The sequence below is a fragment of the Paramormyrops kingsleyae genome, chromosome 6, assembly GCF_048594095.1.
Source record: "Paramormyrops kingsleyae isolate MSU_618 chromosome 6, PKINGS_0.4, whole genome shotgun sequence".
NCBI classification, from domain to species: domain Eukaryota; kingdom Metazoa; phylum Chordata; class Actinopteri; order Osteoglossiformes; family Mormyridae; genus Paramormyrops; species Paramormyrops kingsleyae.
In genome coordinates this window covers 4,168,080-4,182,709 of record NC_132802.1, presented here as the reverse complement: position 1 = coordinate 4,182,709, position 14,630 = coordinate 4,168,080, and the positions used below count along the sequence as shown (strand labels likewise).

At 45.2% G+C, this 14,630-nt stretch overlaps 1 protein-coding gene across 11 annotated transcripts in view; it reads left to right on the top strand.

Annotated features, from left to right (window-relative positions):
- Positions 1-13,923, top strand: part of LOC111859112 (rap1 GTPase-activating protein 1-like) — a 107,046-nt gene extending 93,123 nt beyond the window's left edge. For 9 of the 11 annotated variants that reach the window (XM_023841512.2, XM_023841506.2, XM_023841504.2 and 6 more), the window contains 10 exons: positions 145-231; positions 1,097-1,237; positions 2,063-2,206; positions 6,959-7,068; positions 7,706-7,822; positions 8,681-8,798; positions 8,893-9,004; positions 9,850-9,929; positions 10,216-10,262; positions 10,481-13,923. In XM_023841512.2, the coding sequence (XP_023697280.1) occupies positions 145-231; positions 1,097-1,237; positions 2,063-2,206; positions 6,959-7,068; positions 7,706-7,822; positions 8,681-8,798; positions 8,893-9,004; positions 9,850-9,929; positions 10,216-10,224 (918 nt within the window). In that variant the 3' untranslated portion in view covers positions 10,225-10,262; positions 10,481-13,923. Of the gene's footprint in view, positions 1-144; positions 232-1,096; positions 1,238-2,062; positions 2,207-6,958; positions 7,069-7,705; positions 7,823-8,680; positions 8,799-8,892; positions 9,005-9,849; positions 9,930-10,215; positions 10,263-10,371 lie in introns of all 11 variants that reach the window. The other 2 variants (XM_023841505.2, XM_023841509.2) reach the window with 2 other exon arrangements.
- The last annotated feature ends 707 nt before the right edge of the window (positions 13,924-14,630 follow it).

Below are 14,630 nucleotides of genomic sequence, written 5' to 3'. Positions count from 1 at the left end.
AAAGCTGTCAAAAAACATCCAAACATGCATGAATGCATTTCACTCAATTATCACCCCAAAAACCACCCCTTCCACTGGTGTATAAATTAGACTTAATCCTGTCACTTGGCTTGTCTCACCTCTTGCATTTTTTCATTGCCTCAGGGTCCAGAATTTCACGAGTTTCTCTTGACAAAGCTCATCAATGCAGAATACGCCTGTTACAAAGCTGAGAAGTTTGCCAAACTGGAGGTGAGAAATGAGTAACAAAATTGCATATTAAAAAATAGCTTGACAGGTATATGTTCATACATGTACCAAGTACAAGTGAAATTAATAGGCCGGATTCAGTAAAGCAGAGTGCAGGAAATGGTTTTGGGTATCCATTACGGCGATAGGCGGTAACTAAGACGGAACCTGAGGTATTGAAGGGAGGAATCATGCAATCATAGTAAGGAAGGTCATTATTGTTCCCAGTAATATTGAAAGGAAGGATATCAGGGAAGTCAGCGAATGAGAAACTGTCTACAACACTGCCGTGACAACAGCAAGGTCTAGAGTTTGGTTTAGTTTGGATATGAAGGAGCTTCCGCTTCAGCGACCTTTTGGCAGGGAAGGTGTAAGCAGGTCGGACCTGAAGTGTGACCCAAGCTGTGGTTTGACGTCCAGGCAGTGACCCCAACAAAGCTGAGACTGCATGGAGACATACAATCACCTGTCTGTGTAACAATGAAGCATCAGGACGAGTGACAAGATGAAGTATCAGTGAATGATGGGATAGTTATCAGGATGAAAGAAGATGAAGTATCAATGAAGACTGAAATATGGGATAAAACATTCTACGTTTGGAAAGTTCAGATTCAGAAAGTAAAAATCCAGTCCAAGGTTTTGTTTCCACCAACCAGATGAGCATAAAGACTGACAGTCACAGAGTACGCAGCTGGTTGGTTGAAACAAAATTATGGTCTGTATTTTTACATTCTGAACCTAAGTTTTCCCACCTCTGTTGCTGTAGTTTACGTCTCATATCTTTTTTCAGCTTTTTTGGTGTTTTTCATGTTTAAATGTGTCCTCCCCTTAATAATGTGTGTGTGTGTGTGTGTGTGTGTGTTGGCAGGAGCGTACACGGACCGCCCTCCTGGAGACACTCTATGAGGAGGTACACATCAACAGTCAGGCCATGATGGGCCTCGGAGCTGAGGAGGACAAGCTGGAGAATGGGGCTGGAGGGGGAGGGGGCTTCTTCGGGTCCTTCAAGGTAACCCAGTAGGCGAGGAATGGTGGTGTGTGGGGGGGTGGGGGGATGGGAAGGGATTTAGAGCTGGAAACCAGCTGAAACCTTAAAGGGTTTGTTTCATGAGCGGAGTACTTATGTGCTGGATACCTGGATTCGATATTCCAAGTTCCTGAAGACTCTTACTCTGCCAAGGACACTCAACTCCACGGTGTAATTAATCAAAGCAATCAGATCTTCAAACGACATCATCAGCCACTTGAATGATAAAGTTCAGATTTTGTCCCTATTAGTCAATGTGTAATGTTGAACCTTAGGAGTACTTAATGAGTATTTCATGAGTATCCATTAGGGTGCTGGAAAGCAGCTTCGTTTGTTCAGTCCAGGGCTGCACATCTCTGAATGGCATCTTGTTTCTGAGCTTCTTTGTGTGGAGGCCTGCATGCCGCCTTGCGCCTCCTAGCTGCCCTACGCACCGCTGCTCCACCTCGCGACTGCGACCTACGCGCCTCCCTGCTCGTGCTGCGCTCCAGTCTCTCTCTCTCTCTCTCTCTCATTCTCTTTACTGCCATTCTGCACAGGCAGAGGTGGAAAGTTCAGGTTCAGAAATTACAAATCCAGACCAAGATTTTGTTACAACCAACCAGTTGAGCATAAAGAACCACGGTCACAGAGTACTGAACTGGTTGGTCGAAACAAAGTCTCGGTCTGCATTTGTACTTTCTGGACCTGACATTTCCAGCTCTGTGCACGGGTCACATAGGTGCAGGTTGGCGCCACCCACCCACCCAGCTACCATCGCCCCCGCCCCCCGCCCCACACTGTGTGTCTCTGCGTCTCTCTCCCTAGCGGGTGATCCGCAGCAGGAGCCAGTCCATGGACGCCATGGGGCTCAGTAGCCATGGGGCTCACAGGAAACCACACACGGTCTCAACTAGTCACAGCGGCAACTTTACCCACAATCCTCCAGAGACCCCCAAAACCCCCGGGATCGTAAGTAAACCGTTTCGGCACTGTAAGAAGCGGTGGTGCACTATGCCTCAACCTTATCTCGACCATGACCAGATCCCCATCTGATCCTAAGCTAGTGCAAATTCCCAGTGACGTAAAATGCCTTACCAGAATTTATGGGACTGACCTCACTGACCTCACTTTGCATTAATCACATCTCCATACTGAACATAATGGCAGTGTTTCTCAAGCCAGTCCTCAGGGAGCCCCAAACGGTCTAGGTTCTTGCCATCTGTGGTCCTCAAGGACCGGTCTGAGAAACACTGGATTACAGGATGCTTGCTTGAGGATAACAGGCAGCAGCAGCAACGGCACTCAAGAGTCACAAGGCTACCTTTTTTGATAGGAACGATTTCCTGCAATAAAGTCATCAAAATGTGTTTTAGCCGTCTGTCCCAAAGGCCGGCACTGTATTTCAGCCAATTTCTTATGTGGCTTTAACAATTTAGCTGAGAGATATGAGTCATACAGAGGCAAACTTATTTCCTGGTTTCCTGAACGCAGAGTACAGCTGTAAACACACTTTTTCACTTTTTGGCGTTATAAATTTTTCCAGCAGAAAGGGAATCTATCTACGGGAAATCTATTTTAGACATATACACACACACCTGGTCAAAACTCCAGTCAAAAACAGCAGAGCTCAGATGGCTTTAACTGGCTTGCAATGTATCACCAGTATGTTTAGAAGTCAGCTACTGGGACAGTAACAGATGTTATTCCTAACCCAGATCAGCAGACCAGAAAAGCTTCCAAAGCCCGTTTGAAACTAGTTCAGCTGGACACAAAAAGAACACTGTCATGTCAGAATAATGAGCCTTAGGGTTCAAGTATCGGAGAGACATCATGAAAAGTTCCGGAAGTTTCTAAGAGCAGCTGGGCACCCTGTAGTGGGCCATCTTACATGCAGTTAAAGGCTATGCCTTTTCTTACTGCCGCCTCCTTGTTGCATTTGTCACAGATACGGAGTATTTTGGAAAAGGCTGCGCTTTAGCATGCAATGTGCAGAATTCACATTGCATCATTAAATCTGGTTTTAAAAAAAAGTCATTAAGAATTGAATTGCACTGCCATGCCGAGGGGACTGCTTTCATGTTCCCCGTAGAGCTTGCGTGCCCCCACCTCATGAGATCACCCCTGCCACCCCTTTCCTGCATGTCTGCATGGCAACGCTCTGCTTTCGCTCATACCCGCCCCCGTCTGCAGGCCAAGGCCACAGGCCTGGACCCACCGTAAGGGTGCGTGGCCCAGGTAAGTCTCGCCGAGGCCGGAGGGACTGGAAGCAGGAGCTCTTGGTTAGTTCACTTTCAGACAGGCCTCTGTTTATGGCCAGCATGACCCAGAGCCAGTACTGGGACAGACTGGGAACAGCCACCAGGTCACCAAGGGTGGCAAACCTGATTTAGGGTTAGAGAGAAGAAGCGTTTTGCATTATGCACCAACAAACAGGTTTTTTTGTATTATATGTTTTAAGTTGTGATTTTTTGTTTTACACAAAGTTACATGATGCTGCATATAAGTGATTATGTATGTTTACTGTATGTGACTATGGTATGATCTGTGAGCTGGGTGTAACAAAATTCTTAGGCAAAACGGCTTGAAAACTGTACTGGAGGTTTACTTATTGATACTGGTTTAGCTGGCGGTGATGGAGGGCATGGAAAAGCCTGCACACACTGACACAGTGATGGCTGCTATGACCAAAAATTTGTTCATTTTTTACTATTCTGTCGGTTTCAGGGTATATAGCAATTTTTTTCTGGGCCAGCAAGCATTTACATCAATAAAATGTTTGCGAATGTTTTTAAAAAGCTGTGTTTTATTACTATAAAAAATAATTTCCATTTAGCTTGACAGTATAACTGACATGTTTTATTAGATTATTAATGTATATGCAGCTTGATAGCGACATGTTTTATTCATTATAACCATATATTTAACTCTGTAGAGACATGTTTTATTGATTCTTACTGCATATTTCACTTGGTAAGAAAATGTTTGCTTGACCGGCATAATTTTAATAATTACCGTTATAAATTGATATTGGGGATTTCGCTTCACTGATATGATTTTAATTGCAGACCTAATTACATTACATATGATCCAAATTTTCAGGCACTGACTGAAACAGTAGCTATAAATATTATAATGCTGAACAGTCATATATGGAGAATTGTGTTGTATAAAGTTATGACCGTTAGTAAGAAGAGTTCGCAAAACTGACAGGGGTCCCCTCCCAATATGCTCTGCGCAGTGATTCATTGCACTTCTAGAAGCAAACAATATTATATAATTTGCTGCCTATTGAAGTGTTACAGCAGTTTCAGCTGTGCTACGGTACAGCAGCATATGAAAAAATCATCCCACATGGGAAGTTAAAACTGATATATCCGATGAACCGCTATACCGCCCAGGACTATATTGACATACGCAGGATGGGTGGGATTGGATCAGGGGGTCTGTTCATGCCCCAAATCAGGGTCCTAACATAGAAAACCATGAATAAGCTTTTTAACTGGACTGGAGTGTAACTCATCTGCATTCCCACATCTACAGTATGCATTTAAGAAAACGGAAAGCTTACACATTATGTTAAGTGTTTTGCGGATGGTTCTTGTAGAGGGCACTGTTGATAAAATTTACCTGTTCACTGCTGTGACCTTTAACCCTGTGTCACGTGTTCTGTGTTGCTGTTATCTTGCCCTCTACACAGGGCCAGCTTTCTGGGTTGTGGTCCTAACACCTCCTTTTCTTCTCGGGCCTCCCCCTCCCCCTGCCCCCCATTTCACTGGCCATGCGCATACTGACCCTCCCCCAGTCTCTCATCTCCATTCCTGCTTTGTTTACTCATTCTTGCTTTGTGTGTTTTATCACGACCTGCTACCATGAAATCTCAGTGTAGTTTTATCTTTTCGCTTTATCTCTCACTCTTGCTCACACTCTTCACTCCCACCTGTTTTTCTCTCCCTCTCTCGTGATTCAGTCGTTGCTCGTCCCGGGAAACAGTCCCAGTGCGGTGTGGTAGTGCCGTAGGAATAGGAACCAGAGAGGAGGTTCCTGTGTGGCTCTCGCTGATTGTTTGCTGTGCGTCGTTTTTCCTGTGTCTCTGTGTGTGGCTGGACAGCCCAAAGAGCTGAAGAATCTTTCCAGGCAGTGCCAGTTGTTGCCCATGTAGTGCGTAGTATGAATACGAGCTGCCTCGCGGACGACTGTCCCCAGCCTGAAAGTGCAAAAGTGAAGTATGAATGAGACAGGGATGAGGCAGGACAGGACAGAGACCTTCCAGGAAAACAAATGGTACTGTGACTCAGTCACTTCTCTGGCCACTGTAAATTCAGCTACTTCCTCATCACCATAGTGGTGCACACTGGAGCTCCCATTCTCTCCCTGACTTCCCCCATGATCATAGGTGGGTAACAGTGTCTGCACTCAAATGATCAGCCAAGAGCATTGGGACAGCTGGGCGTCAGTCGCCTAATGGATTGAGCGGCTCGGTTCCCAGTAGCATTGTGGGAATCTCCAGCACTCAGCACCAAGGAATCCTTCTGTTTATCTGAGGTGACATTAAGGCACTATCATTGTACAGTTATGGCAGTGGGGGGGTCGGTTGTCAGTAATTAAGTGCCACAGTAATCTGAACATCCCCCAAAATTGTCGCCCAACTCCTTGAGTGCCCCATGTTCCTCTCATTCACGTTCACGCTCATGCCGACCAGGAATGCCAGGATGATCACCTTACTCTCAGTCTCCGGTCGGGAAGACGGCCCTTTGCATCTCATTAGAGTTACAATGCAGCATATTAATGAGCCAAATTAGTCTGTGGCCTACAACAGAGTGCTGCAGCGGTGAATGACTAATGGCCATGCTTTCTTTAGCCTTATGTTATGAAAATAGCCCAGTCATCTGCAGACCGGAGAAAGACAAAGGCGGCTCATAAATAGCCCCTTTTCAGAGGCACTGTAGGGTGCCTGAAGTAGACTCATCATACTTAATGAAGAATCACTTTTTTAACAGATTTAGCAAAGAAATAGTTCCTCTTGAGTGTAAAATTGTTATGTCTCTGGTCCTTGTGGCCTGTAATTTATTTCTGATCTCCTGTCGGCTGTTTTGCGTAATTTGTCTGTATGTAATAACCCTTAACCATCCGTACCAGTATGTTCTGACCTGCTCCTATCCTGATTTACAAACTAACAACACAGACCTGTTTCTATAAGTGTAGCATAGAACTGGTCCTTTTGTTTTTATGTTGTTTAGGCTTAATGTTTAAGGCTTTTTAAGTATGTTACACAGGGATTAAAAGATAAGCTGTTTTCACCTTAGCTTGTCTTAGTGCAATGAGCAATACCTTTTAACTGAAGTCCCAAAGCTCCAGATTAGTCCTTTGTCTTTCATGCATTATTTTTTCTTCATGGGCACTACGACTTAAATCTAAAGCCACCAATCAGTACTAACTGTCATATTCCAATAATTGTTAATTCCAATAGTTGTTTTGCCACACTGGCTTTCAGTGATATTTCTGTAGTGTTGATCAGTATTGCCTCATGGCTATCGATCATGAGTTTCCCGACTTTTTTTCCAGACAGCAGTCACCTAGCATGCATAGTATGTGTAGTACAGAATGTTATTAAGTGCACTATATTGCCATTTGATCTGACCATACTATAGAGTAATGTAACAGTGACAGACACCATGGCAGACTGAGTCACGCCTCTGCATCTCTCTGGGTTTTGCTCTGCAGTCGTTGATAATCCCTGGAAAGAGCCCCACCAGGAAGAAATCTGCCTCCTTCAACACTCGCCGAAGCAGCGCTATTGGGATCGAGAACATCCAGGAGGTGCAGGAGGGAAGGTGAGAATGGAAGTGTGTGATCCCAGCAGAAGCTGAGAATGGCCCCAGCTGCTGCAGTGGGTTCTGGGCGATGCTGGGGGGTGAGCAGCTAATGCTGGCCCAGCTAATCAGACTGGGGACTGTTTAAGAAATCTCCTTCCAACCAGAGCCTGCATTAGGGCAAGAGGATAAGCGAGATGTTCTGAGCCCTCTGCATGTGTCCCTGCCCCCCCCCCCCCCCGACAACAGGACAATGCTCAGTGCCCCCCCACCCAGCACCAGCCCAAGGAGCCACCGGTCTAGTACCTACAATTTCAAATGCACCAGGTCACCACTCTGTCACCACTTCCTTCTCAGCTAACACTGCATCATTGTGACCTCATTTCCTGTTCCTGAGTTCTCCATTTTACCCCGAGGGGTTCAGGGTGGATTAGTGCAGATAACTAGTTAGAGGAGTAGCGTAGATGAGTGCTTCTGATCCTGGGGTCCACCTGAGGCCTTATACAAAGAGTTAAAAGATGTTTTGCTCTCATGCAAAGCTTGAGGATGGGACAGAAGCACTGGTGTAGTGTGCAAAACCTGTTCAGCAGTCCTAACCCCTGAAAGTCCCACCTCATCCACCTCTGCTGACCTCACTGCCTCCCCCCCCCCCCCCCAGGAGAGAATGCTCCCCTGGCACGCAGAAGACGCCCGACAGTGGCCACGCTTCACAGGACCCCAAATCGGAGAACTCGTCAGATCAGAGCTCGCCTGAGGTGCCTACAACTAAGAACAGGTGAGGGGAGTCAAACTGGTGGCTGTGTGATGTTAGTGATGTAACCAATGGGGACTTTTATGATGCCAACATTTGTTTCCTTAACTTTTACCCCACCTACTGGCCGAATTAGGTGTGGGCGGGATGAGCAGCTGCTCAGGATGTGGCGTTTGCACAGTCGTGTTTCTGTCACTCGTTTGCCGTTATGTCATTGATACCAGACAAGAGAATCCTTTATCCATCATACTAAGCACAACGAAATTTTGCATGGCATCTCTCTTAAAGGGGAACAGAGGGGAAAGAAAGAATGAGATGGAAGGAAGAGAGAACAAAATATGTATGAGCAGCAACATAAGTAGAAGAAAAGTAGATGATAGACACCAGCAGCTTTCGTATAATATTGATTATATAGATTTACATATTTACAGCGGATGTTGGGCGGGATGATGAAGGCCACAGCTTTGGGAAAGAAGCTCTTCCATAGTCTTTTCATTTGGGATCTTATTGTCCTGACCATACAAGCTAGAACCACCATTGACCCTAGTGGTAATGCAATTTGGATAGTCATTTGGAACAGATCAGCTTATACGTACTGTATTTTGGCAGTTATTCTTGATTTTTTTTAAGATGAGGGGCATCAAGGAAGCCATAACTCCTACAGAGAAGCCAGCCTTATCATTAGCCAGTAATATGTTTTGAGTCTCTGAGTGACAGAAGACGGAACCTTCTGGGGACCAATCAGCTTTCAGATTGGGCGAGTGCCCTTGTGGCCCCGCCCCCGTATTTTAATCTTTTCTGTCTGACCCAATCATGTGCACTCCTCATTTTGGTAAGCTTTGCGAGGTCGCCGGAGTGTTTATGCGTCGCCGTGGGTTGCAGGGCCCCCTCCATCCCCGAGGGTAACGACCTGTCGCGCTCCTCGTCCAATGCCAGCAGCTTTGCCAGCGTGGTGGAGGAGAACGAGGCCGAGGCCACGGAGGAGTACGACACCGGCCTGGTGGGTGGACCGCGTGCCGCCCCGGGGCAGCTTTCTGTCAATGCCTCAGGTGCGGCATCTCGTCACCATTTCTGACCCTGTGTGTCTCCGGCAGGAGAGCCTCTCGTCAGCAGGGACACCTCACAAGCGGGACTCCTTCACCTACAGCACTTGGCTAGAGGACAGTGTGAACAGCCCCTTTAACACCAGCAGGGGTGACTCTCCAGGTGAGGTGTCTTTCCCAGGGCCTTTATCTGGGTTCTGACGGCCCCCACTAGGGACGTGATGGTTCTAGGGCAGGGCTCTTCAAGTTAGTTAGATAATTACTGATTCTGATTGGCCAGAGGCTTCACACCTTGCTCACAGGTTAAGGGGAATCTGCTGTTCATACCCGTCAGTCTATACAGTGCCTTAAACTGTAAACTGCTTTACTAATCAGCAACTGCTTGATGACGTGAAACAGGAAAAAAAAATAATGGATCTAAAAAGGGGTAGATGTCAGTAACTCAGGTGGCGCCGTGGTGCAGTGGTGCAGTGGCGCCGTGGTGCAGTGGTCAGCACTGCCGCCTCACACCTCTGGGACCCGGGTTTGAGTGTCTCCATGGTTCGATGGATGTGGAGTTTGCATGTTCTCCCCAAGTCATTGTGGGGTTCCTCCAGGTGCTCCAATTTTCCCCTCACAGTCCAAAAACATGCTGTGGGTAATTGGGGTTATAAAATTGTCTGTGTGTGTGTGTGAGTGAGTGAGTGACTGTGCCCTGTGATGGGTTGGTGCCCCATCCTGGGTTGTTCCCTGTCTTGTGCCCATAGGCTCCAGACCGACTGCGACCCTGAATTTGACAGGGGGTTACAGAAGACAGATGGGTGAATTTTGTCAACTGTGGAGGGGGGGGGGGGTTGGCAGATTTTGCCAGCTGAGGGGTGATCATGCAGTTTTGGTTCAGACTAGAATCCACCGTAGTAGTCTGTAAAATTCAGGATGAATACAGACATTGCTGTCGTAACCAACAATCACACAGAAGCAGACCGTTAGCTTAGGGCCACCATGTCAATGTGTTGTGTGTTCCTGCAGCATCTGCCAGGGTTCCTGAGCCGCCCAAAACGGAGATCCGCATTAAACTGGAGCGTCCGCAGGAACAGAAGCCAGCACAGGTAGGCAGAATGCCACTGGCCACCCAAGCCAGCGCCGACTGGAGAGCTTATAATGGAGAGAGAGTGGGGGGGTGGGATGGAGATGAAGATGAGGATGAGGATGATACTGTGAGGATGAGGATGAGGATGAGGATGATACTGTGAGGATGAGTATGCCATGGGTTTACCCTCTGCTTTCCTTGATAGATGTTTCCTCCTGCTTTCTATTTCCTCTCTCTCTCTCTACCAGTTTTAACTGGTTCCTATGGTAACCCAGTTGCTGTGTGTCATTGTATCCCCTCTGTAGAACTGCTAACCCTGTCTGCCCAGATGCATCATGGATGCCCATAAAAGGTCAGTCTCTGCTGTTTTTTGCCGGAGCATTCCCCATGTGGGGTTAAGGATATATTTAATGGTATCTATAATACTTCAGCGACCACTGGTGCCCCCTCCCTGTTGGCAGGAAAGAGCAGCCTATTTTCAGCACTGGCATGTTCCCGTATGCCGGCCCGTCATCCCTTCCCTCACGCTCCATCACCGTGCTCAGAGAGGTTCCGTGTGTCTCTCTGCAGAACTATCATAGAAGGCGCCGTGTCCAGGAGATGAGGTGCTCACCATTTTTCAGCACCTCAGGCAAGGAGGTGGAAGAGGAGAAAGAGGAGGAGAAGGAGGAGTGCCTGATGCACCGGGCGTGGTCCTTTTAACTACCGCTCTAATCACACACACACACGTGACAGCGGCCAGCTGGGGAACCATGGAAAATGGATCAGCGGGAGACAGAAATCAGGGACCACAGGAATGTCACGCTTTTATGTCACAGTCACTTGCATGTTCATTTGTTTGTTCATTCTTGACTTTCACTATAACGGGGTTCCCCAATTCTGGTTTTGGAAACAGCAGATTCCCCTCCTCAAACCCACCTACTAAACCTGACAATTGGCTCTTGAGCTGAATAAGGTGTATTTGAGCAGGGAAATCTGCAAAGTGTGTTGCAGACTGGCCCCCCAGGACTGGAACTGAGGAACCTCGCACTATAACCTTTGTCCAAGTTTTACAGCAACAAATGTTCCTCATACATTTTAGTCCCCCCCCCCCACCCCGTTAGGCAACATCAACAAAATTCACTAGCAAATAGAGTGGACAGTTTTTTAAAATGTATTTATTTATATGGTTCCACTGTGAATTTGCCTTCAAAGGGACAGGCCAACAGATCTAAAACGCCATATGCATTGTGTGAAAGTGTACAAGACAAAAGTAATTAAGCAGAACTTTGTCTAGAGGTGAGACATGCACTGACTTTAATGACAAAGACATTCGAGGACGGAGTATCATTTATTTGTAATCTGTTCCGTGAACAGGGAGCATAATAATTACGGGGCATCACAGACAGCAGTTTTAGACTGTTAGTCTAAAATTATACATAGAACAGAGCAGTGTTTTATTTCCCCTTAAACGTAAATTAATTTTAAAAGTGTTTTTATTTTAGCATGTTGTTTCACTTTAATTTTCAACATCATCATAATCGTTGTAGAAATGGGAACAACCTCGTTGCTGAATCAGCTCAGCATGGTACGTTGTAGCCGCATGTATCGTTTTGGGAAAGATGGAAGCGTTTGATCATAAATTATCCTGCACCCCTGCTTTTCCCCAGTCAGCAGTAAATTCTCAGTAAACCCCAAAAAAACGATACCATATTTTGTTAGTGATATAACCCTTCACCGGTTGCGGCTAGCTGTTTTTAGGGAGACCCCCCATGTTTGTTTGTTCGTGTATTTATTTTAACCCAGCTGTTGATTGTAAATAATGATCAGCAGTTTCCATCTGAGGCATTAATTTACGTTACGGTGGGATATTTGCTGACCCAATGGACCAAAAACCATCGCTTTTCTCCTCAAATCAATTACGTGGGAGAAATGCTGTGGAAGAGACCAACGTAACACATAAAACATAAGAAAAAACAAGTCAGTCAGCAGACTGCTGCTCAGTGCTGAAATTATACATCCTTGCGATGGAATTGTAGTTAAATGTTTAGTGCAGCAGTAATTTGCCAAAGTTAAACAACTCTTAAAGTCTTTTTTGACTGCCCCGGGATTACACTTTCCCTTTAATGACCGGGATGTATTTATGACGGCTGCTGTCTAGAGCGACCTTCTGTCTCTCTGTCCTAAAGGAGCCCGCAAACATCACCGCAGTCTCCGTTTGTTGATCTCGGCTCCGCTTTGCACACTGAGTCCTCCCATGACACCTGATAAAACTCTTCCCAACATTTTTTTCAGTCAGACGTAGCCTTGCGTTTTATACACACAAATGACTTGATTTGTGTGTACTGAGCCGGCCTTGAGCGTTGCCTTGAGCGTTCATTAATTGAAACCAGTAAATAATATGGCATTCAAATGAAGGAATTATGATCTGTATATTGTGGTGTATCTGTATAACTATATTTAAGAAAAATACTGTGCACTTGTTTTATTTGTGTATTTAAAGATGTACGTATATAGTCTGTGTTTGTGACCGATTTGTTACTCTCCATAAGCTGCTGCCTTTATAGTCCTGCTGTAGTTATGGTGCACTCAGGCTAAACCCCTCACTGTTCCTTGTATAACTCGTACTAAACCGTTAATTGCCCCAGTTAATTACATTCATTACAGGTCTTTCGTGGTTGTATATGTCTGCTCAGCCTTGATTCTTGGGTTGTTGGTTTAATACTGTACAACAACAGATGTCTCTTGTGTGCTGTTAATGGGTAGCCCTCTTTCAACGTTTCATTCCTTTTTAAATGATCGCAACTTAATAATACAAGTTAAACACTGTGCAGTTATATATAAATATGAAAATGACTGTCTTACCTTTAAAGCATGTGGTCATGTACGATGCCTTGTACGCGACGGCCAGGAACGGAGCCCCGAGATCAGTGAGAATGTGGAAGTGAAGTAGTGCTTCAGGCATCTCTGCTAGGAGAAGCAGAACTTCTATGCATTATCTAGCCCGAAGACCAGCGTTGGTCAATGCTCATGTTTTTTTTTATTTCGGGGTTATCTCAGAGAGCAGCATTCATCTAAGAACGAAACGCAAATGTTTAATGCACGTTTTTCATACAAGCTAACTCATAGTAACATGCAGGGGCGGATTAACGCACAGGCTAGATATGGCTTAAGCCTAGGGGCCCCACGTGTGCCAGCCTGCAAGGGGGCCCCCATTGGCGCGGAGGGGGGCGGGGTTGGGGGGCCCACAGACTACTGTAGCCTAGGGGCCTCTGTACACCTTAATCCGCCCCTGGTAACATTAATAATACAAAGTAAATGATCCAGGCTGTTATTCTTCCTATACTACTACTACTACTACTACTACTACTAATAATAATAATAATAATATTGTTGTTGTTGTCATGAATGCTGGCTCTCTCTATATTTTTCCCCTGGCTATGTCCTTGCGCATTTCAAAAATACACATGGCTGTTCAGTGGGCTATTCTGTTTAGACAGCTATATAAAAGTATCCTCAGTAAAATCATATACCTTATTTAATGAAAAACATCATGTTCCATATTGTAACACTACAAATGAATTGCTTTTGGGCAGCTGTTTTGGGAAGGGGACCGTCTTAAGAACCTAATCAAAGTTAAATGACACTTTAATCATTATGAATTATATTATATTTATGTATTTTAAGTAAAACTACAATTGCTCCTGTTTTATTTCAGTTAATTTTATTCAGTAAAATAGGCATTTAAGTAGAGCATTTGTCTGTGTTGTATTATTCAAAGGGCCAATGGCGCCCCCTACTGTAAGGAATCTGCTCCCGCTTCTTTGTGCACAAATCCATGCGGATGACCTACAGAGAACTTTAGAATATAAACAATCAAAACTCTGTTCACACTGCAATGTGCTAACATAAGGTGATGGTATTTTTGTTCTGTTAATTTAATTTAATGAACCCTTGAATGACAGTCTCATTGTAAATGGCTTTCTTTTTTGTAAATACAGCCAAGACAATAATAAATATGACTGATTATTTTAGTATTTGTTTTTTTCTTGATATTATTGTTATAAGTTATTTGGCGAGAATCATATTTTTTTTATGAGAGCTATAAAATATGTTCTTGATATTACTACAGTCATACTAGAGTAACTGAGGCAATTTTGGTCACATACAGCAGCGAAGGGACATGAAGTGCACATACTGAAACACAGTGAGAACAAAAGATGACATGTAACACCACAGTGCAACAAGGAATAAATAAAGAAAATATAAAGTGAAGTGAAAAGCAAGGGAAGAGGGCAGTAAATGGCTCTGTAAGCTAAGCCTCTGTGCATGGGGTCGGAAGATTTTCAGTTCAAGCCTAATCCTTGTGCTATGACCCCCCCAAAGCTTCCACTCACCTATATGGCCAGGCAAATGGAAACACTCCAATGTACTGGTGTAAATGGCAAATAAAGGATTGTTTAATTCAAATTCAAATGTAAGTTGAGGGGTAGAAATGATGCCCAGGAGTGTTTTCTGTTTAGGGATGAGAGCTGGCTTGTCTAGGAGAGCCACTGGAGAGCCTGACAGGTGCAGGCAGGAAATATTCCCAGTAGCAGAGAGTGTGAGCAATGAGCTGATGGCTAAAGGTGTCCCAAGAGGAGATGGACAAAACTATTCACAATGTCCTTCAGTTTTGCTACAATACTCTCCTCTGACACTCTCCCGAGGGCCCAGTGTCAGATTTGTGATAGAGCTGGCT